We start from the raw sequence: 25,113 nt of genomic DNA, 5'->3' as shown, positions 1-25,113 counted from the left end.
TTCATGTGTGTGTGTGTGTTTGTGTGTCCAGGGTAATGGCATTTGGCAAAAAAGATTCAGTGATTTCATGAAGTCAGATACTCAGAAACCATGTTGTCACTTTGTTGCATTCGTTATTCACGTTTCTCAAAATAAAAGTCTTCTTTTATGTCTTTATTCAGTTGATGAACCTCTTCTAGTTGCAAAGTTTGAGCTGTTTATCTCACTTTTAGCTCAGTTTTGAATCTGAAAAACATTTTGTGGGCTAGATGTGGTACAAACACAACAGCACAGCTGACATTTGGCCTATATAAGGTTGACCTGTGGCTGAGTTTATGCACTCACACTGCGTCAGGGCTACAAATACAGGCCAAATGCAACCTAAAATAACTACAAATATGAACTACTGTCTCCAAAATGTGTGTTAAAAACTCACTGCTGTGCCTCTTGTCCATTTAAGTTTTTGTTATTTATTTTCCTGGGTACCAATCAGCAGTTTGGACAAGAAAACAGGGTAGCTTTACAGTTAATCCTTGGGTTTCTCTACGAACTAAATCACCTCTTACCTGGGTATATCAACCTGGTAACTTATGCTGCTCCAGAGTTGGTTATGTTCTAAATTAGAGATAAACAGGTATGAAATCACCAGTCAACTCTTTTTGTGTCACTGTTGCAGTTTGTTGATTAGTAAAAACTCATATTAAATAAAACTTTTACATGTAAAATATATGCAAGGTAGGCTGACTACTTCTGTAAAATAAAAACATCCTGGTAACCTGTTAACTTTAACATCTGGTGGTGTCCATCATGCTTCTGCACACTTGCCTTTTGGAGGTTTCTCACTCCTCTTCTTGTATTTCATCAACTGTGACCACAGGGGTCAGCATTGGCCCTCTGTCCCAATTACTTATTTTACCTGGACCACATACTGCTGATGCTAGCATCCTTCCCCAGAACTGTGCCTTGACAAACTCATCTCTTACATCTAGAGACAATTTTCTTGACCTCAAAGCTCATTTTTTACTTTGGCACAAACCCTCTTAAAGCTGGCGCTGACTAAATTTAATTAGACACTGGAGGTTGTAAAAGCATATCGGTGACCTTTGATGGAAGTAGGCCACACCAGAGCTCAGTGTCATAACAAAGGGTCTGAACACTTACAGTATATAAACAGGATATTTCAGTGTATTATTTCAGTACAGGAACACTCCATGTTTTTGCTCCCTCATTGTGCTGTATTCTCTATACACTGAAAAAAAGGGATTGGCCATCTCTTGGTTTTATGTAAGCATCTTGCGTGCATTTAACACAATTGCCTCATGCTTTAAAGTTAAGTGTAACTATATAGTGTAGAAACTACATGATATGCAGAGAGGGTAGATTAAATTGTTCATATCATGTTCAAGTGAAGTAAATCAATAATATAGCAATGTTAAATCCCGCGACACTGCACGGGATTTCAGCTTTGAACACTTTGGATCGTGGTTTGAGGAAGGCATCCATCTCAGTCAAGTCGAAATTCAAAAACCTAATTTGTTCTTGTTGAGATGACATGATACAACCTAGTAAGAGTGGTTAGTTGCTGGACTCATGAAATTCACAAGATCGCAGGAAATTTCAAACTGCAGGAAAATCACTGGAGTTATTATAGGCAGACAACTACACACACACACACACACACACACACACACCACGTGTATGCTATCGCTATTTATTGTGGTCTAACCTGTCAAGAACAAAGATGTACAGAAAATTCTGAATCAAGCCTTGAAATCAGAGCTTTCCTACATTTGTTAAGCCTGGATTGGTGGCATGGTGGTTAGTGCTGTTGCCTACAGCAAGAAGGTCCTGGTCAAATCCACAGTCTGGATTGTTCAATCTAGTTTGCAGTGGTTTCTCTCTGGGTATTCTGGTTTCCTCTCACAGTTAAAAGTCATGCAGTTGTTAGGTTAATTTGTGATTCTAAATTACCTGTGAATGTGAGTGCAAATGGTTGTTTGTCTCTATGTGATAGACTGGTAAGTGGTAAGCTGTCCAGGGTGTACCCTGCCTCTTAACCTATCACTTCTGGGTTATGCCCAAACCCCCCTGCAACCTGGGTAAAGATGGAAATTCTGCAGCAAGGAGGCCGTTAGTCATTTTAGATCCATTCAATTCCTATGTTAACCAGACTCTAGACTTTGTTGAACATTATGTAATATGAAGACAACATGTAATATTGGGGTAAAAGTTATTCAATAGGGTTGAAATAAAATGACAAAATTGCGAAGGATTAAAATTTTCCAAGAGCTCACCTTACTTCATCTAAACATGTTTCAATCGCGTTTTATCAACACAAAATGCACAGGTTTGTTGAATATGAATAAGTTGTGTTGATTGAACTCAATTGTTTAAGTTTCTGCCAAAGCAAAACACTTGTGTGCAAACAATGTCCACTATCGAATTAAGTAAATCCAACATGGCCTTTTTTTCAGTGTAGACTGGTGAGAAACAAATAAAACCACTTTGCAAGTTCCTTAACAAACCCTTTTTTAAAGAGTCTTACTTTAATAAAATAGAAACGATATTATCTGGTCATACAAATGTCCAGTTTAAAACCCCAAAAATCACAACAAATCATTTAAAACTCCACATCAAACATTTACCAACATAATTAAATTATTAAATATATCTTTCAATTTAAAAAAAATGCTAAATTGCATCTCTCAACCCGGTATAGCTGCTCAACTGAGACTGCATAGGAGTAACAGTGTGCTAGTCTGCTGCGAATGGAGTGAGTGCAGTGGAGACGGAGATGCTCAGATGATATTGTGGAGCAGAGCGACGGCCAGAGCGATGAGGGTCAACGAGGAGGAAGAGACGGAGGCAGACGAGCCAATCTCAGCGAAAGGCTCCGTGTTTTTAAGCATCCAGTCCTTCTCCTCATGAAGGCCCTGATTGTCCAGCTCAGGACCCACCAGGGTCCGGATTGTCTCGTAGTATTTATTCAGCCAGTGAAGCTGGTGAGAGAAGAACATTTACTGAATGTTTACTGTTTAATATTCCAGCTGATTTTAATAAGCTTTACTCCAAAGTAACCAAAATTGCTTAACAAGGATAAAACAGAATTTCCTTTTTATTTTAGTGAAGAAATAAATGCACATTATGAAAGTGTTCGCACGTAATGACTCATTTACGCAACACATGATGAACATCCTGTGGTTCCTCAGTTTTCCTCACAGTCAGCCTATTGTCATTACGCAGAAATGTTTAGCGTTATAAATTTTAAAAAATGTATCATCATTGCTCTTTGGATGAACCACTTTATTTCATTTTGGTGTGTTAAGGACTGGAAAAGATAATTTTCAGTAAGAAGCCTGTGAAACTGACGACTTGGACTTCCGGCTCTGATGAAATTCAGTTTGCACAACCAGTCAAATGACGTGATCCATTTTAAAGGACTTACAAAACAATCCTTCCTGTGGCAAAATGCAAAACAATGTACAAAACCATCGATGGGGCAACAATAGATCCTACCGCGTGCTGTATGTTTGACACCCAAGTTTTAAGGAAGACAACAAACAAGAAACTGTACTTAAAACACTGCTGTTCAAAGGTATAGAGCCTTGCTATCTGCCAACATGTTGATAAAACATCAAGTGAGAGATTTTGAGACACTGTCATAAAGGTCCACAAAAGGATGAACATGGTGAGCAACAATACTTAGGTAGACTTTGGATTTAAACGATGCTCAGTTCATACGGTGGGGCTCCGGAAATAATTCCCTACACTATTACACCATCCCCGTGTACTTGATACAAGACAGGACTGATTCACGCATTCATTCAAATGTTGCAGCAAACATTGAGACCCAGACCAGACACCATTTGTTTGATCTTCTATTATCCAATGTTGGTGAATCTGTGTGACTTGTAACCTCACTTTCGTCTCCTGGCAAGCACTCTGTGTGGTCTGCACCTGTAAACCATCTGCTGCAAAGTTCAAAGTGCATTCAGAGATGCTCTTGTGCATATCTTGGTTGTAGTGGTTATTTGAGTTACTGCTGGAAGTACTTTTACAATTCTTCTCTAACATCAACAAGACATTTCTAACCAGGGAACTGCTGCTCATGGGATATTTTCTTTAAAGTGCACAAAAATACACTGGATTTAAATAATGACAGGATTTAAACGTTCATGTACTCTACAAAAGTAACATCTGTTTCCGTTTATCAAAAGTTAACGTCATCTAGATTTGAAAAAAAAAAAAAAGCAGCATAACAGGTTCTTACATTTTCCACTTCTAAAGAAGAGCCAAAACACAGAAGTTGATTTCACACGTGGTTTTGTTTTCTTTAAAGAGCGTTTTGATCAGTGAACCGTAGACAAACTGCAGCATAAAGCGTATAATGGGGGATTTTAAGAGGAAACCAGCATTGGTATTGCAGGCAAAAGAGCCTCTGATATGACAGGTTTATATACCCAAAGGTATTTACAATTTAAAACTAGAAATTAGTTTTGGGGAAGTAAACTCACACCGAGGTGCAGCTGAGCATTCATTTTATGCTTTTACGTCAGCACATATTTGTATCTCATTTTCAGAAATTGGAGGTAAATATCTTGTAATTGATTATGCAATGAGATGCGATTTCTTACCTGCTCTGAGCTGAGCAGTGACGTGTCAATCAGCTTTCTATCATATGGAACCAGTGATACAGTGTCAAAGGTCAGGTAGTTATTTCCATACTGAGGGACAGAAAAGAAAATCCGCATAACGTTACCTTCACGTTACATTAAAAAAAATGCACAAAGAATTCATAATTCCAGATTATCAATAAAGCACCACTTAATTTTCACCTTTGTCTGAACTGGTACGACCACTGCAACATCTTCAATCCGGATCCCAAAGTCATTCTCCTTATAATATCCAGGTTCTATGAGGAAAATCAAGCGATTTTTCAGGATTTTGACATTTTGCACAGAAAAATTTTACAAAATAAAACTCACCGATAGACGTGAACATGCCGGCTCTGAAGGCAATGTTGTTGCTTTGGAAGCCAACAGGCCCTGGGGATACATTACATTAACTTATGATTAAAATGCAAGTTACGTTACAGAAAACAAATAAACCTCTCCATGATTTACTCTACAATATATACATTGGAAGCTTGTTAACATCATGCAACCTAAAGTGTGTTTTCATGATCATGCTGGTCAGTGGATATCAAGCATTAAAGAGGAATTATCAGAGGTCACTATTCATGAGCCAAAATGTCAGACTTCAGGTTGCTCAAAAAAACTCAGTTTCAGCTTTTTTACTCGTTAACACTGTTAATATGGTGGAAAATACAGCTGAGACTGATGAGAACAGTTTTCTGGAAAGTTAAAGATGAGCCTTTATGATTTTTGTATCTGTGTCATACATTACTGTCACTGTGGATATCCATAATATGGTAATCTCAGGCATTTAGCTAAGGCTGTAAGCTGGCCGGGGCCTTTTTGTGTGGATTTGCATGCTGTGTCAAGGTACCTGGGCTTCCACCCACAGTCCAAAGACATGCATGTTAGATTAATGTGAATGTGAGTTTGAATGGTTGTCTCTCTGTTTTATGACTGCTGGGACAGGCTCCAGCCAATCTGCAACCCTGATTTGGATAAGTGGAAGAAAGTGGAAGGATAAATGGATCAACAGACTCATGACTGACATTTCAATGTTTTATATATTAAACAGTTGAGAGATGATGAAAATAATTGTTACTTTCAGCCCTATTAGGAATAATTTCCTCCTGATATTGTTAAAAAACAATTAAACAGCATTTGGACCACAGAATGGACCAGCCACTTAAAAATCAGCGCAATTTTATTTATCCTTGACATACTGTATGATTTGATTTATTCATTCATCTTAAGTCAGAAGGTGGAGAGAGGTAAGAAAAGCATGATAACTAAACGAAGTGTTTTAATACCCTCTTGCATCTTTTTTGCGGAGGCTGGAATGAATAAAAGTAATGCTTTCAGAGGTTTTTTAAGGCCTACAAATTTACTTCTGTAACAATTGCAGAAGACAAAGTGGGATAACCGTTTAATTGTTTCAGTTTCAACATGGTTGATTTAGTGGAAGAATTTGTGCCACTTCTCTTTTTTATTAAATTATGCATTTCCTTGAAATTCTTGTACTTTGTGGCTTTTTTGAAGTTTTTGTACACCTGGGACACATTTGAACATAATTTCTTCCATCTTAGCACGACATGGACTCTCATCCAGGTGTACACACAGATACTCAGTAACAAACTACTACTGAAAAGATTAAATTCATAAACCCTTTCCATCGCAGTGTAGCCCATTTTCTGAAACCTTTCTGAGATATTTTTGTGATGCATAGATGCAAGTGTACGCACTGCAAAATAAAACGGTGCTCAAAAAACAGCATGCAGCATATTTGGCATCTCAAAATCATCTCCAAATAAAGGTTCGTACACTCATGAACTCCGAAGTAGTTTCCGACACCATGACCTGTGCCATGGCCGTAGTTCAGGCCCACCTCCCACAATGCCCGGCGACCCAGCATCTCCATGTTCACACCTGTTGATGAACAAAAACCTCCAGTCAGACATCCTGTAACATTTACTCACAGCTATGGTCTATGGTGGAGGAAGGGGGCTCTCTAGTGGTGAAACAGAAAGATTTCATTTAAAATGTGGTTTTTTTTTTTCCCATTCCCACCTCTTGTCCCAGAGGGAAAAATGGTTCTGGATATCTCGATGTTTCCCATCAGCACTCGAGTGAAGGCCTCCTGTGAAGTGGTGATGTGGTAAATGATAGGAAACTTGTGTTTTGAACGAAATAATAAGAATTAAAGAATTAGCATATTGAAAAAAATAGAAAGGAGCAAAGTTGATTGATTGCTATATGACTGATTAGACTGATTAAGGAAATATTAACATATCTTCTCTATCAGTGATACCTTTTGCATTTCTGTGGGCTTTCCCCAGTGAACCGTCCGAGTGATGTCAGTGGTGCCATCTCTGAAAATAGTGAGAGACACGGTGACTCATTTTAAACACACATGACATAAAATGAAACTACAGAAGTGTATGAAAAGACTGTTTTTACTCACAGATACTGGCCACCAGAATCAACCAGGTACATCTCATCAACTGTCAACCTCCGGTTTGTTTCTTTAGTAGGGCTGCAGCACAAAAACAGGAAATGATAGTAGCACTGCTTGCTGGTGTTTTTCAAATGTGTTAAACTATTAGCAAAAGAAAAAAAATGCCTTCATGCAAAAAATCCAAAAACATAATGTTATTGTTATTTTGTGATAACCGTGGGGCTCTAAGGCTAAGAAAGATATAATCAGGCTGTTTATAATAAGACCGTGCGGGCCTCATTTTGTGAGGCGCAAAAGTTGAGAAAAGAAAAATATTCTCAGTTACTCATCTTTTACAGATTTTCCTCGATGGCTTTTATGCAATTCTCACATCAGGAAAGTCGTTCTCACCCTTAGTTCTCAAAACATTTCTCACAACACAGACTCATTTTTATAAAAGACAAAAAAGTGTCAACACATGCAAAGCCACTCGATCACTTTAACTCTGCAACCAGTGACTAAAAACCTTTCAGTCAAATAATTTTATCTTTTCATCAAAACCTTACTGGAACCAGCACCTCTCTCTAACTTTGTCTCTAAACCACTCGCACCACTTATTTGTATGATATATGCTTGTGTGTAACCAGGCATGCCTGACACAAGACTGAGAGCATGCATTTCTATTTGCTTCAAATCAAGGGCATCTGCTACTTCTACCACTGACAGCGTGTACATGACTTTACTCTTTCATAAATATTTGGAAAAAATGTTTTTCGTAGTGTAGTATAAAGAGAAGGCAGTTTATTCAAACAAAATGAGGAAGGTCTTGATGCATTCTCAATCATCCAGGAAAGTAAATCTCCAAAAGTTGATTCTGTTCATCTGGACGCTACGTCCAGATGAACAGAATCAACTTTTGGAGAAAAATGAGGAAGGCTTTTGGGATGAGCAGGGAAAAACATTCCTGATTTGAGAACTGCATTAAGAGTGCTGAGAATTACGGTCATGGTGTGAGGATTGAATGCAACATAAGGATCAAATAACTCTTATAACACAGTTTACTCTATATACTCCAACAATTTCTGCATGCGAGCCTTCATTCAGGGACTACTGGTTAGCTTTGATCTAGTTCCAGTCAGATTTGTGAGGCATAGTGTAGTTACTCATACTGTACTTACCCATTAATAATAATGTTAGCTCACCATATAAACTGAAAAGGGCTACAATTAGTCCCTTTTTACGAATCAATGCAAATCAGACGGAGGCAATTACAGAGCAGAATCAGTTTTTAAAAACAAGACTGTTTAGTGTCTGACTCCTGACACCTATTCTATTTATTATAAACAGCCCCTAAGACTACATATGTACATTTACACTAAATGGCCACACCTTTGAATATTTGATTTCAGGTGTTTTGAGTCCCATTTCCACAGGTGTATAAAGCCACAGCAGAGCCATGCGGTCTGCTTTACAAACGTGAAACAATGAGTCACTCTAAAGAGTGTGGTTCGATAATAGGATGCCACTGCTGCAACAATGTGTGAAATTTCTTCCCCCCTAGATGTCACACAATCAACTCTAAGAGGTACTACAGTTAACGAACCACCACCACAACCCAGCCACAAAGTAGCAGACCACATAAACTTACAGAGCTAGGTTACAGCTAAGGCACTGTGTGTAGAAGTCACCAACTTACTGCGGACGCAATAATCTCATAGTTTTAAACATTTTCTGTCATCAAAAACTGTGTGAGAGGAGCTTCATGAATGGGCTTCCATTGCTGAGCAGCTGCATACAAGCCCTATACAATCCTGCATAAGCATCTGGAGTGGAATAAAGCATGATGCTACTGGACAGTGGTGCAGTTGAGTTATGTGGCGTGTCAAGTCATACTTCTCTGTGTGGCAGTCTGATGCCACACCAGGTCAAGGTTTGTTGAATTCTCTGTTTTCAGCTGTGTGGTAACATTTTGAGTAACACCCTTTTCTAGCATGTCTTTGCCTCAGTGCACAAAGCAAGTCCCACAGAGGCATGGTTGGATTAGAACTTGATGGGTCCACACAAAGCTCAACACCGATTGGATGAACTAGAATGGCAAATGTGAGCCAGGACCTCAAAGATACTTTTGTGGATAAATGGGCAAAAATTCTCACACACAGGTGTAAAGTACAGGCATTTTTTTTTTTCCATATGGTACAGTGATTCATCTTTTGATGTCAGTCTGAATGCAAAAAAACAGAATGAGTGTATTGAATATGTTTGCGTGTTCAGTCTAAGCACTCCAACATTTTTTCAGTTTCTGCATACAAGCCTCATTCAGTTAGTCTTGTTCCAGGAAGATCTGAGGCAGTATTCTGGTGTAATTACTCATACTGTACTATTACTCCAGATTTCCCCATAAACTGAAAAGTGCTACTCTCAGTCCCTTTTTAACATCAATACAAATCAGACATCAATATCAATTTAAAAAAAACAAGACTTTTCAATGCACAATGGTTGAGCAGGTTTAGGCTTACTTGGATACAATCTGTCATTTGGTTTAAGTCTAGTTTTACTCCTGACACCATTTTTATCTATTTTTTTATTCATGATTAACAAAACCGCTAATTCTGCTTGACTTGCAAACAGTCTAACACTACGAATCAATCACCATCACCATCAAGGGACTTGCCCACAGTACAGTGATTCTGAATCAGCTTCTGTAACAGTGTTTTTCCTGTACTCGACCCTTGAAAAAAACAAAACAAAAAAACACTGAATTAAAATTATAAAGCCACAGTTTACTACAAAATGCTTTGCTGTTTTTCCATATCATCTGACTGTAGAGGTTTCTCTCTATAATATTGTAGGGTATTCATTTTATAACATTTGGGGGGGCTTGAGATGATGGTTATTGTAGACTGGCACCTTATATAACTGAACGCATTATCAGAACTCGAGTATGTGACATGTGAGCTGAGGAAGTATATAAATAATTTGTAGGAGCTGTAAAATGAAAGGTGATGATTCTGCATGACTGTTTCCAGGAAACGTGTTTCTTGAGTTTGTGACAATCTTAGCTCAACCAGCTTTCAGTATATTTGGTAAAACTAAGTAGTTCTTTTAGGAGTAAAAAGATCCCATCAAAAAACATGCAAAAAGAAGATTTTGGATGTATATTTAGGATATTCTACCAGATATTTAGCATGCCAGAAAAAACAAGTTCCTGTTTTGGCTTTAAGTGTTTTTTTTTTTAATTCCAGTAATGTTATTCTATTTTTACAGCTTTGAGAACTACAGAACATCATGTAAAAATAATAAGGTACAATATTCATTTAATAAATGCCTTGGAAAAGTCGTGTTGGTTGTGAAATATTTAAGAAGGTTAAGACTGCTGCCGTACACCACAACCACCAACAAAAGCGGCAACAAGTTAATGATACCACAAAAATGTTACAATGCTGCCTTGTTGTGGAACTACAGACAATTACAAATCCAGATGCGTAATGTCGGGGTTAAGCAATCATATAAGGTCCTAAAGGGACCTATAATTAATTAGCCTTAAACTTTTATGTTTTTTAAGGACTTTGTTGTTTAGTTCGTGGTCTTTTTTATTTTGGTTTGAACATCTTGGGTCATAATGGAAAAGCCTTCACTTGAATTCCGATTGATTTTTTTATCTTATAATCCATTTAAAAAAAAAAAAAAAAAAAAAAAAAAAAAAAAAAAAAAAAAATTTGCACCACTGAAATCTTGAATATCTGAGCACCTCGCAATGATTTAAAAAGATTCACAAACATTTAGGTCATTTTTGGCATCCAGCATGATAGGGTACTGTAATCATCTATGAATGCATCCTTAAAAATGCAAAAATGAGTATAAAGATGTCGAGAATAAATTAATCTCACCTGTAATGGGCAAGAGCAGCATTAGGTCCACTTGCAGATATGGTGCCAAAGCTTGGGCCTCTGCTGTCCTTTTGTTTGCTGGAATGACGTTCATATAATTCTTTAATTATACTGTTACAAATTTGAGTTTGAGCTTAACAATTTCTAAAAATTTCTCATCTTTCATGTGTAACAACTCCTTTAAATTTTACATTTTCAAATTAAATAGTTGGCTTCAAATACTTCATGTCAGCTGTCCCTGTTCCCACCCACCTGCGGCACTTGTCGACGTATTCTGCAGCGGTCAGTTCAGTCTCACTCCCCTCTGGCACGCTCTTTTCCAGCCACATCAGGAACTGGATAACAGCAACGGCATCCCTCACCTGCACAGAGTCACCGTGACAATGAAAATGATGCAGTTTTAAAATGTATATGGCATGTTGAAAGGCATCTTTGGATGGGGTAATACATTTACTCAGATGTATGTTTACTCAGTATCTCCTTTGGAGGCATTATGCGTGTCTGAGTGGATGACATACGTGAGCATCCCGTAAAATCTGCTGCTCAGTCTCATCTTTCACAGCTTTTGTCGTCAGCACAGGAGAGTAGGAACTTGTCAATAGTTTGTCCTACATGATGCAAAAAATAATGATTATTAATGATTATTTTTTATTACCCATTTTGTAAAATTATACACATTTATTAGTAGAAAGGCCTTGTTCAAAATGGTGGAAACAAGACCCAGGGGTACTTAAACTCAGCCTGACCCGTCGTTTTTTCAAATCATGTAATCCACATGCTCTGACTAAAGAACATGGGGACCTTCATAGTGATATGTGATATCGGAGGTGTGTTACTGCAGAGAATAGTTATTTTTCACATCTGTGAAGGCCCGGTTTGCAGCTGTGTGTGACATGGCTGGAATGATAATTGGCACCTCCTAGTCTGAAGTCATGGTTCTCAGTTGGAAAAGGGTGGAGTGGCTTACTCTAGGGTCAGGAACTTGTTGCTCCAAGCGAAGGAGTTCAAGTATGTCCGTGACTGACGAAGGAAGTGGTTGTCACTGTTCTGACGGCTCCCGAGTCACTAAATTTAAGGATAGGATCCTGCCTTCACTCTTTGCCACATTAGTTTGAGGTAGCAGCAGAGTGGTTCGAGCGGTCCAGGGAAAAAGCTCAAATGCGATCACCTACCAAAGTGTACGCAATAAAGCAAAAAGCAAGTGTGTGAAAAGCAAACACTTTGTCTGTTGTGTTCTGATAGGGTTTCCCATAGCCGAGGAAGTGCTACACTGGCAACCAACTACTCCAACGCTCTATGTCCTAATCCTAAGGATTTCAGTGGTTTCATAACATGAAAGATGCCAATGCTTGGATTAACTGCTAGTATCCACCTAGTAGTGATCCATAGGCTGGGAGGTGCAGATTGCTGTAGCTGACTTCCTTTCTAATTCGTGAGGGGGGCTGTAGGTTAGGCCGGATGGCTCCCTGGTTCGTGGCTCTGGCAGTGCCAGGTGAGAACAGCTGACAGCAATGATCTAATCAGGTCCCTCCTGAGAACAAGCCAATTCATTTATGTCCTCTGTCATGGATATTTGTTTTTAGTCTATATCTTTTGATTTATTTGAGCTACACTACCAAGTCCCGATGTATTAAATAGAGGACATCCTGGGCTTTCCATTGATATCGCATGTGTTGGCCTCTTGGGTGGCCTCTTTTAGCTCCAAAGAGAAAAGAAATCACAAAAAAGTTCAATGGGAAGATTTTTTTCTTCCTCGGTTCTCAGGAGGATATTTTACGCAGTAGTGCGCTGGTGTGTGGAAAGGAGTCTGAGATGGCTGGAGCTGTCCTGGGAAGGAGCTCAAATGATCATCCATCAAAGAGTGTGCAATAACACATTGTGTGTGAAAACTAGACACTATGTCTGCAGCATTGTCTTTCTCATAGCTCAGAAAGTGCTAGAAAAACAATTTAGTGCATTTGAAAAAAAAAATCACTTCAAGTGGCAGGGAGCTAAAGTCCTATATCAAACAAGAGTGAGAAAACGCCTTACATTCAAAAGTATAGCAGTTATTGCTAAAGAGATGATGCAGCAGTGGTAGAAAAGCTCCTTTCTCAACTTTTTAAAGCTTGAAGTCTGTGGCCATCAACTTTACAATGAGCATAAAGCAGTTTTATTTTATAGGTCATCTTTCCAATATTTTCAGTTAAGTACACTGTAAATTTAGAAGGAGCTCTGTCACAGACTATCATCCTATCTGAGCTGTGACAGGTTTGAGCCCTTGACACCATAAGTGTAGGCAGACAAAAAAAAAAATAGATGCATGAGTTTATTTTTTTACAGTTTGTTTGGAAACAAATAAAACCATTGGTAGGGTTAATTAGTCACCCAAATTACATTTGACTGGGAAAGTATGAATCTGTGTTCTCTTCAGTATATTATACATTAGATAAACAGTATTGATTAGTGCAGCTTTATAATTTACAACAGCTCTTCCATCGAGAACAGCAGTGCAAACAGATTGTTAGACATAAAAAAATAAAAATAAAAAACTATCACGGTGGGCATAATTATGCTGTGCAACACATAAAAAGAAATAAAAGGTCTGCATACCTGTGGTGTAATGACCTCATAAAGAGCGTAGTTTGTGTACTCTGTACCGATCCACACCTTAACCTCAGGCCTGGTCACATAGTTCTTCAGATGATCGAGGATGGTATCATAACCTTTTAGTTGCACACAGAGGGCCCCTTCACAAGAGGCATTCAAGTACACCTTCAACTCTTCACTCACTCGCTCCATGTGGAGAAAGAGCCTGTTACATGACGTGAAGGGAAATAAATACTGCATATCCTTTTACATAATATATAAACCACTGATAATAGCTTTGCAGCTGGTATTTGTGATGAGAATTATAGGAAATTTAAAAGGATTTATTCGGTGAAATGTAGTGTCTAAAAAATGAACCTACCAGATCTCATCCATTGTGAGTAGAGTGTAGGAGTAGAAGAAAGGGTTGTAAGGGATGTCATTGCCACGCATATTGAAAAGCCCTAAAAACAAACAAAGAAAACATCTCACTGTCAGCAAGTTCATTTATTTCCTCACTGGGATCAATTTGGGCCATGAAGCGCTCTTTGCATCTATTGTGAGACTTACGTGACTCTCTCTGTGTTGCTGCTATTTCAAAACAGGCTCTAATTCAAGTCAGAGTCACGAACAGTCTTACGAATAGTACCCTTCCTGTGTTGGTTTGGAGGCAGACTGTCTTTGTATAATTCAGTCTGCAGAAATCTTGCTTATTACCGATTCAATCACATCATTTAACCTGTCACTTAGAGTGATGGAGCTGGAGGAGTGATTTTAGGTGGACATATAGAGAAATTGATTGAATACATTTGTAAGTGATTGTTTTTTTTAATCCTAATATTCTTTATCTTAAAGGATACTTTTTGTAATTACTATCTTTAAAGTTAAATTGTTCATTAGTGGGGTGAAGATTTTGTACCCAGTGGTAATTTTAGACAGCATAAAAGATGGACATGGCTTCCAGATCGGAAGATGGAAAGTAAAGTCGATGTACCTCAAAACTGCATTCTTTTGATTGCCAGCAGGGGGCGATAGCTGACTCTCCTGATGAGGTTATGTGCTCAGTCACTCATTTTGGGTATAATTGAGAAACAAGTGTCAAAAAATAGCTCATCTCTATTCTATTGCGCTTGTGTCCATTTGCCACAAGTTTTTGCCTGCAGAGCTTACAGAGAGGGTTTTTTCTACCTACGCAGTCCTCTGAAAATTCAGCAACACATTGCTGTGTGTAAGCTGAATGCTGACTGGTTGACAAGCCTGAAAGGACTGAAACAGGAAAGGGAGCCACACTGGAGTTCACCAGAATCAAAAACAAAAACGTGTTGCCGGCTTACTTTCGACACTGCCTCCATCAGGCAATAGGTGCTCTCTGCAAGTAGACATGCTACCTGAGATCCCAATGGTCTGCCAGTACATTCCCAGAAAACTATGTTCAGCCTGTTATGCTGTCTGTGGCTAACAGCGTTGGGTGTAAAACATTTCAAAGTAATTTGAGTGAGTGATTTGTGGTCATATCACCCAGCCCTAATGGATGGATTACTTGGCTGGTTGTCCATCCAATAAAGGTTACACTGACTTGCTGCATATTGGTACAACATGTTATGACGTGAAAGAAAGGCCCTGGCCCTAGTTTAACTTCAGTTGATATCTGATCAGCCCAATACATCGACAAGTTAAAACTTCTTAGGCTCTTCACCTTTAGTTCATATGCAAGATTAAGTATTTAAAACACAAAAACTGCTAAAATAAACTATTGTACTTTAGCAATACTTTAAGAACATTAATGGAAGCCAGAAAAGCTTTTTTAGAGTCTACTAATGTGACAGAAAAACAAATTTAATTTTTTAGCAACAGTAATTATTTATTATAACTATTATTTATTTAAATACTTTTAGACAAAGGTATCCTTGCTATGTGTCTTTTTTAATATTTGTACTCGTAGATCCTCTAAAGGTAAGAATATTACTTAAAATACAACCAAATCATCTTTAGTCAACCCTTTTTGTAATCATGATATTAGTAGTGTTTCATAGTTTTTTTTAATTAAATTAAATTAATTATTTAGAAATGAGAAAAAAAGTCAGTTTTCTACTGCCTGCTGTGCTGTTACACTGTAGAAAACAAGGCCTGAAGCAAACAAATATGCAGTGCAGCTGCATGTCACTGGTAGGCAGCATGTTGTTACTAGTACTGAACAGTTAGGACTACAAAAACATCTAAAACAGATCTGTGACATTTTCAGGTTAATTTATATGCTGCAGCTGAGTAGCTTGTCGGGACAGGATGTTGGGCAAGTAAAAGAGCAATAAGGAAAGCTATTCAGTTTCAGGGGGACTTTAAAATGAACTGATATTTCCTTCTTGTCATGCTGAATAGGGAATGTAGTTCTGGACATTCAAATAAGCTTGAATCAAATGGGGGGAATTTAAATTCTGCCCCCGTGGTGGTGAAGAGCGTCTAAGACCTGCAATGAATACATTAGAGCTAGATATGTCTCAGGTGCCTTTCTCAGTGATCCAGTTGTAGCTCAGTATAAATATGCACCATAATTAACTAAGGCATTTCTGAACAGCATTATAAGATATATAAGATTGCAGTTACTTACAAGCCGTTTCATCCAGCGCTGAAAGCAGCAGGCCTGTGGGCTTGTATGGACTGTCCCCCATCTGAGTCCGTATGTGCTCCACTTTCTCCTGCCAGGTCCTCTCTACAATTATACATATTTAATTTTCATTTGCATCCAGTGAGACACATTTGATGCTAATTTGTCATATCCAAGGTCCAGTGTGCTTTTGTCCATCCTCGAAGGGTGGCTGTAACTCAGGAGGTAGAGCAGGTCGTTTGCTAATTGGAAGGTAGGTGGTTCAATCTAGAAGATACTAACCCCAAGTCGCTCTCTGATGCATCCACTGGAGTAGAAATATGTTTGAATGTTATATAGAAAGCACTTACAAAGAAAAAGCATAGAAAAAAGTGCTTGTGTGAATGAGGCAAGTTGTATAAAATGCTTTGGTCTTTCTTGTAAACGAGACAGTGGGTCTCAATACGACGACCTGTATAAATAAAGGTTAAATAAATTAAAAAAAAGTAGTCAGCTAGGTTTGACTTACCTCACGGACCCCTTAATCTCTCTTTCCAGTACACCGTTTATGTATTTGTGCTCCTTTTTTAGATATTGGCTATGTGCAAGTTTAAAAGGTGATTAAAAGGCTCCACTTAAAAGGCCAGTTTACTTGGCAGTGTGTAACTTTGCCAGCAATTTGATGCTACAATTGTAACTTGGACTTGTCTGAGTGCTTTTTGCTCAAAGTGAGTTTGTAGAGAGTAGGGCATGTGAAGAAAAATAACACTTAATTGCTCCCTAAAGCTGAGGGAAATGGCAGAGTTCATACTGGGATTCTAACATTTTCACTTCACAAATAATGTGGTTTAAACAAAACAAATGTTATTATTAGCAAATAAGGCCAAAATAGTTCGAACAGAACATCTTTAACCACAACTCTTGATTATTAACACATTATCAATATTTCATTTTTAGGTCAAACAATCAATACAGATTATCGTCACACTGCTAATTCATACAGTAATTATCTGGGTGTTTGTTTCTATGAGAATTTAATTGTCTCATCATCAACAACAACAACCAAGAGCTTGCTAACCATATCACCTTTTCTCTTAGGAAGTTAATGGCATGCCAGAGTTGTTTTTGCAGTTCCTTCCACTGCTTGTAAGTGCCAAAAATGTCTTGTTAAAGACATAAAAGACCTGCTAACTTACTGATATTCTGTCAGAAATTCAAGTCTACTTTGCACAACATTTGAAATGACTTACACAGAAAGGTGACAGAGCTGGACAAAGTAAATAAGGACTAATGCAGATGCACCAAAACAGGGTACAGCAACACAAACTGAATCACTGAATGGGGAGAACAAAAAAACTCATATCCCATCCAAACAGTGGTTTCCACTGTTAAGTAGAACAAGACAATTTCTCTTTACAAAATCATCCAGGGGCTTACTGGTTTTTTCAAAACCTTGCGGAATCTAGGCCAAATACCACTGATGGGGTTGCATCCAACACATTGTGACCCATCTGTGGGTGTAACCAAAACAGAATCTTTGGTAACTCTAAACAGATCTCAAAAGCAAAGGTTTTATGAGGTATTCTGTGCTTTTCAGACATAAAACTTCACTTTATTAACGATAGCAACTAACTACTATTATCTTAAATCAATAAATTGCTTTCAGTGCTCCACTTGTAGCTCTTAAATTTTTTACTAGAATTGTCGATCAGCAGCACCTGTCTCTATTTGTTAATCTTGCGATAGATTGGTGATCAGTTCAGGGTGTACCCCTCATCGTGCCCTATGACAGGTGGGAATGCCTCCAGCTCAACCATGATGCTAAGCTGGGTATACGGAAGAAAATGGATTGATGGATCTTTCAAATATAATGCTTTTGAGCTCAGACATACTCCAAGGCCTTTCTAGTAAATGGGTCCTTTACTCTGACGTGCAAGCTTCTCATTACTTAATGGACTTCTTCCAGACAGTTAGCCAAGCAGAAGAACAAGCTTTCATGTCTAAACTATGAGACAATATTTGCAAGCTATATGGATTTCTTTTTTGTGCAGCTTGGAGTCACATACAGTCCATTAGGTTTATGGTGCTCTCCATTTATTCCATTTGCCTATTCTGACCATAAACTGGACAATATCCTCATCCAGTCTAAGTTGGTATTTGATCCATCAGCCTGCTGTAAAACTATTAACAGGCTATTTATGGCTCTGTTTGTGGAGCGCCTTATTGCGCTCTATCCAGTTTGCAGGTATTTATCAGCACACAGATAAAAAAGACCACACAGGTAGACCAACAGACTGAAAGATGCGTGCTCAGTACAATCGTAAACACACATTCACATAAAGGAAACCTACGTATGACTCGGTCAGGCAGGCGGGTGAGGCTGTCAGGCGGGACCGATGGTCTTTCCTTCCACACTTTGTCGACCAGGTTCTCGGTGATGGACTTGAGGCTGCGATCGCTCGACTCCAGATTGATGTTGTAGTCTTCCTGCGTTTCTAATGGAGGAAACTGCAGATGATTACACACACTGAACCGAATCAATCACAAGTAAACAGTCTGCATGGCGTCTGGAGGCTTTGTCAATAATTTTCCCATCTACTTAGGTGAGCACTTTATTGATGTTAAGCCAGACTGACAGGTGGGGAAGAGACGTGAGACTCACTGAGAGAGAAGAGGAAGGGATCAAAGCCGATCTCGTCACCCTTTGGCACTTGTGAGATAAGCCACTCTGCCACACTGCTGATGGACACTACAGAGTATCACACATGACAGACTGCAGTCAGGTTATTTGAGAAAATGATGCAGAAGGTGGAAAACATTGCAGCAATTTTAAAAACAACTTTTGGGTTTATAAAAAAAACATAAAATAAAATGAGCTAAAATAATGTTAATCCGAAAATACAATTTCTATTAATTAAATTATTGTAACATTGAAAGGAAACTTTGACCAATTGAACTGGTTCAATGTCAGTGTTACAAGCGGACCTTTGGAGTGAAGGTCCATCCAGAAAGCTCACTTGACTTCTGATGTTTAAAACATGCTTAAGTTCTTGCAGTGCAAGCCAATTATTTGGTTATCAATATTTGCAACAGTGGATGGGCCTATGCAAGTCAGATATAGGGAAATACCCCACTAAAAAGTGGTCAGTTTTTGCAGCTGTTGGGTTTTTTTGTTGTCGTTTTTTTAAAATCCCACCTGAACTTTGAACTTCTGCAGGATTTTTTTCCTGTTTAAAAGGAGTTTCTCTTTACCGCTGTTTCCAATAGTTTGCTCAAAGGAAGGTCGTGTGAATGCTGTAGCCCTTCAGGCGACTAATGTTGTATATAAATAAAACTGAATTGAGAATACTGTATAAGACACCTTTCTTAAACTTTCCTTACTACCCAATACATAAATACATCTCAGTTGGTTGGTGGATTTTAAATTTTATTTTAAAGTGGTCATAAAGGAAATGTGCTGGCAAAGGACACAATCCATACAGGACAAGAGACTATCAAAATAAGGCAGGAAACACACAGGCAGAAACTCAGACTCAAGACAAGCTAGCTTGATACAGTGACACAGTGACAAGACTGACTAAACACGGGAGAGGATAAGACACTGAGGGAGGGAGAACTAAGACCACTAAGAACTGAAGAATAACCGAAACATACTTTAAACATGACGAAAGAATAACCATGACCCCAAGAATCACATAGAATATTCAAAACATACAACATAATGTTCAGAACTAGAAAACACTGGGTCTGTGATCCAATACCATGACAGTAAGAGGTAAATGTACTGAATTAAATGCTGACTTTTCTATGTTTCTTCTGGTTAACTTTTCAAAAGCCAACAACAGTTTTGCGAAATTTAAAAAAAACAAAACAACAACAACAACAACATCTAAAAAGGCTTGCTTTTTATTACACAGTGCATGTAATAAAAAAAAAACCCCCCAAAACAAACAAACAAAAAAAAACACTCCATTTTGAAGTTGAAAGGTTATTTATTCTAGTAGCATTAGGTTAATGAGGCCCATATGCAACCTCAGAGTCAATAAGGCCTGGTCTGAATTTTGCCTGTAAAGAATAAATTCCTTTCATTGTAATACTTAATATTAGCATAGCCTCCCTGAATTTGAATTTTAAAGCTGCCTATCTGAAGAGCAGAGGTCAGATCAACATTCAGAGCCATGCATCACTCTGTCTTTATAAATTTTAATGCGTTTTTCCCGTATTTGCCTGATAGTACTTTTCAGCCTCCCGTACCTCTCTCTGTGTTGCAGCCTTAGAAGCATTTGTTGCTCAGTAATTTCCTACAACTGTTTCAGCAAATGTTTCCCCGACCAGGAATGCAAATGCTGAGCATTTGCAGCTGTGGATTAATACATACATGGCTGTAATGTAAGTATATGTATTATGTGTATCATATACACAGCAGTTGTATAGGCAATAGAGGAAGATATCACATAACCCCACCATATCCTTTTAAGAAAAGAAGTAATATGAGAAACAGATGTTCCTTAAACATGACAGTGGGTTCAATGTCATGTTTAAGGAACTGGTTAGAAAAGATTTGAGCTTTGTGATGTGGTGCTTTACCATCTGCTTCCAGCAGTGTAAACTGTTATCATAAAGGAGTGGACACAGGTAAGAACAATAAATAGGTAGGTTGTAGATTTAAATGATGGTCAATTGGCACCAAGTGACCCAAAGTATGTATGTATGTATATATATATATATATATATATCCCACATCATTACATCACCGACATCAACCTGAACAGCTGGGGATAGATCCATGCTTTCAAATAGTTTATGCCAAATTCCTACCATACTAGTAGTCTCAACTTCTTAGCAGAAGTTGAGACTCAGCAAACCAACAGAAATTTTTCCAATCATCCATTGTCCAATTTTGTGGAGCTCGTGTAAATTGTTGAGCCTCAGTCTCTTGTTCTTAGATCATAGGAGTGAACAGCTGGCGTGGTCTTTTGCTACTATAGTTCATCTGCTTCAAGCTTTGATGTGTTCGGTTTGATCAGGACTTTCTGAAATATCCACACAAGCCTGTCTGATACCAACAATGATACCACACTCAATGTCACTTGAATCAAGTCGTCTTGACCATGCTTGGGTGATTAAAGCCAATGGTGTCATGTTATTGGATGACTAGATATTTTCGTTAATGCACTGATGAACAGATGTACCTAATGAAGTGGCTTGGTGGGTGAGTGTATGTGGCCCTTTACAGGCCTCTTTTCTGCAATCCTTGAATGACATTGGCTGTCATGAAAAGTCCCATAAGTTGCAGTCTCTTAATTTTTGCATCGGTGTTATAATTTTTTGTTAATGAGCGATGTTTAATGATATTAATTCTGCTATAATACAAAAAAAGGAAACATTTAACTGGAATTGAATGGGTGCTGTGTTGTCATAACAAGTTAGCAAAATATGACCACTCCTACCATCTTTTTCCAGCTCCCAGTTGCAGTCCATCTGTCTCTCAGCTTGAACCCAATAGCGGCTATCTGTCCACAGAGCGGCCTTGTTCAGGGTAACTACGGCAGTGCCTGAGGAGAGGCAGGAAAACAGCTGCGTTATAGAGAGGGCAGCAGCGACAGTGAATTACAAACGACTATAAATGTCAGAGTTGACTCAGTACAATGTGTGACTGGACAGCTAATCTGAATTTAAAAGATGTATGTGTGATTGGATGAGAGGGTGAGCAAGAAACAGTGATAACAGTCTGGTAATGTGGTGTGGATATATAATCAGGGTTTACATTATCATTCCACTGTTGCACCCTCACATCACAAATACCCATCAATGAATCTTAATAAAAGCCCAGACAATATGGCTTCTCATAATAGAGTTTCACATAGGTTTGATGGAGTGTAAACAGCGCTTTACTGAACTGTCATCTGCTTTCTTATTCTTTCATTCATGCAACAGCTGAGTACAGACGTGTGCGTTATCATTAATGTAATTCAGTTCACAGTTAAAGCGTGAAAACAGAGCTCATCATTTCATAGTGAAGTTCCCCCGCGAGGGCGAGTGCCTACATTTGAGGACATGCAGCCGTGCAGCAAGTGAAAGCAGGGAAAACAAATGAATGAGGAGCGAGATGTATGGCGAGGATGTGGGATGAAAGCAGAAGAGCTGCGTGACCGAAGATGTCGGGAGTGAGTCATGGAGAGGAGGAGGATGAGACAGAAAAGGATTGTACCTGCAGAACCAGTGAAACCAGTCATGAAGGCCAACCTGGCATCACGTGGTGCAATGTATTCACTCTAATGGAAAAAAGCATACACAAACTCAAACACAACAAACACACACGAGCTTTAATCTCTGATGAAATAATTATGATGGACAGCATGTGTACCAGGTGAGCATCGGTGGCAGGGATAATGTAGGCAGAAATATTCATGGCACGCATTTGCACTCGTAGCTCCTCCAGCTGGAGAGAGGTGTTTACTGCTGTGCTGGGGAGGTACTACAACACACACACACACACACACACACACACACACACACACACACACACACACACACACACACACACACACACACACACACACACACACACACACACACACACACACACACACACACACACACACACACACACACACACACACACACACACACACACACACACACACACACCAAGAGTAAAAATCTTCAGATTGAATAAAAACTTGAGGAGCTGCTGATTCATCCATCTCTGTATTTCCCTCCGTAATCATTAACTGCAGTCCATGTGCTGCAATCATTAACTAAGTGTACAAATCTCATGCAACATGTCCTGATCTCTGGGATTGGAATTTTTAGTTAGTGTTCAAGTTGATGTTTAGTTTTTTCCTGTTATCCCTGTGTGCACATTTGATTCCCTTATTATTCCAGCCTTCCCTTCTTGGGATCCTCGTGATTGCTTTGGCTCCCCCAATTAGTCCGCTGTGTGTAACCTGTCCTATTGATCTCTAAATTTTCAGACGGTGTTCCAAAATCCCAACTTACTCAGAAATTTAAGTCAGTAAGTTCAAATTTTGAGTCAGTATATTTTCAATTCATTGACTCAAATTTAGATCATTTGTTTAATTGTTATTATTGTTATTGGTGTGAAAAACAAGCTTCTATATATTTTGGACCCTGGATTCAACCAGAAAAAAAAATGTTTGGTCTGTTATTCAGCCTGCCTCTACTCCTCCATATGAATCAGTCACATTTTTGACTCAGCTTTATTTTCCGCTTCATTTGTGTAATTTTTAGCAAAGAAATCAACAGTATCCCCTTATATAGACATTCAGTTGACAAGCTAATCTTACCGGTGGGGTCGAAGAGCAGTTTCTTTCAGTTGATTCTCGTGCAACAGCACCATCAGTGTTTCCTGAAATTGCATGCACACAGAGGTAAAAGACCTTGGAAAAGTGATACAAGTGACTGAACTGAGCTATGCAGGCACATTTTTGGATTAGTCTAAAGTAATCTTTCCCTTTAAAAGGGGCTTATTGTACCAAATCTTTTCAGACAATCTGAAGGTCACAGCAATCTGCGGGACCAATGCGACTCAAGGCTTTGAGGACAAGAGTCAGACTGGACACACAGAGTTCATATCAATCCCATTAACCACAGCTCATCCAGCAAGAGAAGTGCAATCAATCAAGATACTCTATTCTGTCATGTCCAAGTTACTGCTGATCAAAAACCGCTCTGGAGAGTTTATGCAGTCAAATTTTGTGCAAAGAAATACAGACAAGTAAAACCACCCGGCACAGAAAGAGAACGCATATACTTCTTTAAATGCAAGTCTACTTTAAATGGTCTAAGTGCTTAAATCATGCAGTGTATGTACATGCAGACTGTAACTATCCCTAGAACAGCAGCTCCTACATGTGAGCTGTTTGCCACTTGACAGTTTCTGTACTGTAAACAAAGAGAAATATTGATCGCCACAGTGGCTCAATAAAAGTCTTCACACAGAGAGCAGATCCTAATCACAGAGGATAAAGAGGAACTTTTTTTTTTTACCTGTTAGTGCTGCTAGATACAGAGCCAGCAGCCAGCTGAAAGAAGGCATCTTGACACTCCGAGCCCTTTGCGAACAGATCCACACACGGAATGGCTGAGGATCTGATGTTGCATGCAGCATATGTGTGAAAGTGTGTGGGGGTGTTGCTCGTAAAAGCATTACTGCCCTCTCTCTCTCTCTCTCTCGCTCCCTCTCTCTCCTCCTCCACTGTCACCACTCATTATCTCCCTGATAGGAATCATGTGTGGTGGCACTGGAAGTGAATCTTAGTACTTGGAAAAATTCCTGACCAAAAATATGCATCCATCCATGAAAAACACCCACCTGTTTGTTTTGTGGGTTTTTTTTTTGTTTCCCTTGCATCTGACTCAACAGTTTTGATTGTATTATGATGTAATTCAGTGGCTGTGGGTTAGAAATTCCCACTTTTGTGCATTTAAGAACACTACTGTTATTGTTTGTGTATATAAGAAGAGAGAAGCAGTCTTAGACTGAACAACATGGATAAAGCTGCTTATATTCTGTGACTGTGTGATTGAAGAGTATTTGTCAGGTTGAGGGCAAGAACAGGACCCAAACTTCCTGGTTAGAGGCAGTGAATTTATTTACAGTGAGAAGTGAATGGTGAAAAATAAACAGTTCCAAAGTCGTGACTCAGTTCGTGGTTACTCCTGACTCCCGTGCAGTCTGGGGTTCGGGCTGCTCCACCACAGCCTTAATCTTGGCCGTCTCCGCCCGGAGATGCCCCTGTTCCACAATGAAACCAACAAATGTGCAACTCGCATTTCTCACCTTTTACAAACAGAGGGTTCTCTAGTAGCCACTGAAGAACAAGACAAACGTGATTCTCATGATCGGACTGGGTCTTGGGAAACATTAGAAAGTTGTCAAGTTAAACAAAAACAAAGTGATTCATGAAGTCCCTCAAAATGTCGTTCACCAGAGCCTGGAAAACTGCTGGGGCGTTTGCCACACCAAAAGGCATTACTAGGTATTCAATGTGGCCGAGTGGAGTA

General features: G+C 38.9%; 1 protein-coding gene across 1 annotated transcript; it reads right to left on the bottom strand.

The window, feature by feature from the left end:
- Nucleotides 1-1,360: 1,360 nt before the first annotated feature.
- On the bottom strand, nucleotides 1,361-24,196 carry xpnpep2 (X-prolyl aminopeptidase (aminopeptidase P) 2, membrane-bound). The gene is made up of 21 exons (XM_063494645.1): nucleotides 24,097-24,196; nucleotides 23,394-23,455; nucleotides 22,451-22,561; nucleotides 22,295-22,358; nucleotides 21,534-21,638; nucleotides 18,746-18,832; nucleotides 18,435-18,578; nucleotides 16,108-16,209; nucleotides 13,885-13,966; nucleotides 13,527-13,728; nucleotides 11,453-11,542; nucleotides 11,187-11,296; nucleotides 10,935-11,012; nucleotides 7,075-7,146; nucleotides 6,922-6,982; nucleotides 6,681-6,750; nucleotides 6,435-6,539; nucleotides 4,965-5,024; nucleotides 4,815-4,891; nucleotides 4,614-4,703; nucleotides 1,361-2,978 (listed from the first exon to the last, which is right to left on the bottom strand). The coding sequence occupies exons 1-21, from the start codon at nucleotides 24,143-24,145 to the stop codon at nucleotides 2,778-2,780; spliced, it is 2,022 nt and encodes a 673-aa protein (XP_063350715.1). The 5' UTR covers nucleotides 24,146-24,196; the 3' UTR covers nucleotides 1,361-2,777.
- Between the last annotated feature and the right edge of the window lie 917 nt (nucleotides 24,197-25,113).

Source organism: Pelmatolapia mariae, linkage group LG2 (genome assembly GCF_036321145.2).
Source record: "Pelmatolapia mariae isolate MD_Pm_ZW linkage group LG2, Pm_UMD_F_2, whole genome shotgun sequence".
Classification (NCBI taxonomy): domain Eukaryota; kingdom Metazoa; phylum Chordata; class Actinopteri; order Cichliformes; family Cichlidae; genus Pelmatolapia; species Pelmatolapia mariae.
The sequence above is the reverse complement of the archived record's forward strand: the minus strand, read 5'-3'. Positions and strand labels throughout refer to the sequence as shown.

What these genes read in the sequence shown, in the direction of transcription:
- xpnpep2 (XM_063494645.1), bottom strand. Translation starts at nt 24,145, where the DNA reads ATGCCTTCTTTCAGCTGGCTGCTGGCTCTGTATCTAGCAGCACTAACA. An exon ending in AGATTTTACGGGATGCTCAC is followed by an intron (nt 11,297 to 11,452) that starts GTATGTCATCCA and finishes GACTCTGTGCAG; the next exon opens with GTGAGGGATGCCGTTGCTGT. An exon ending in TTTTCCCTCTGGGACAAGAG is followed by an intron (nt 6,540 to 6,680) that starts GTGGGAATGGGA and finishes GTTCATCAACAG; the next exon opens with GTGTGAACATGGAGATGCTG.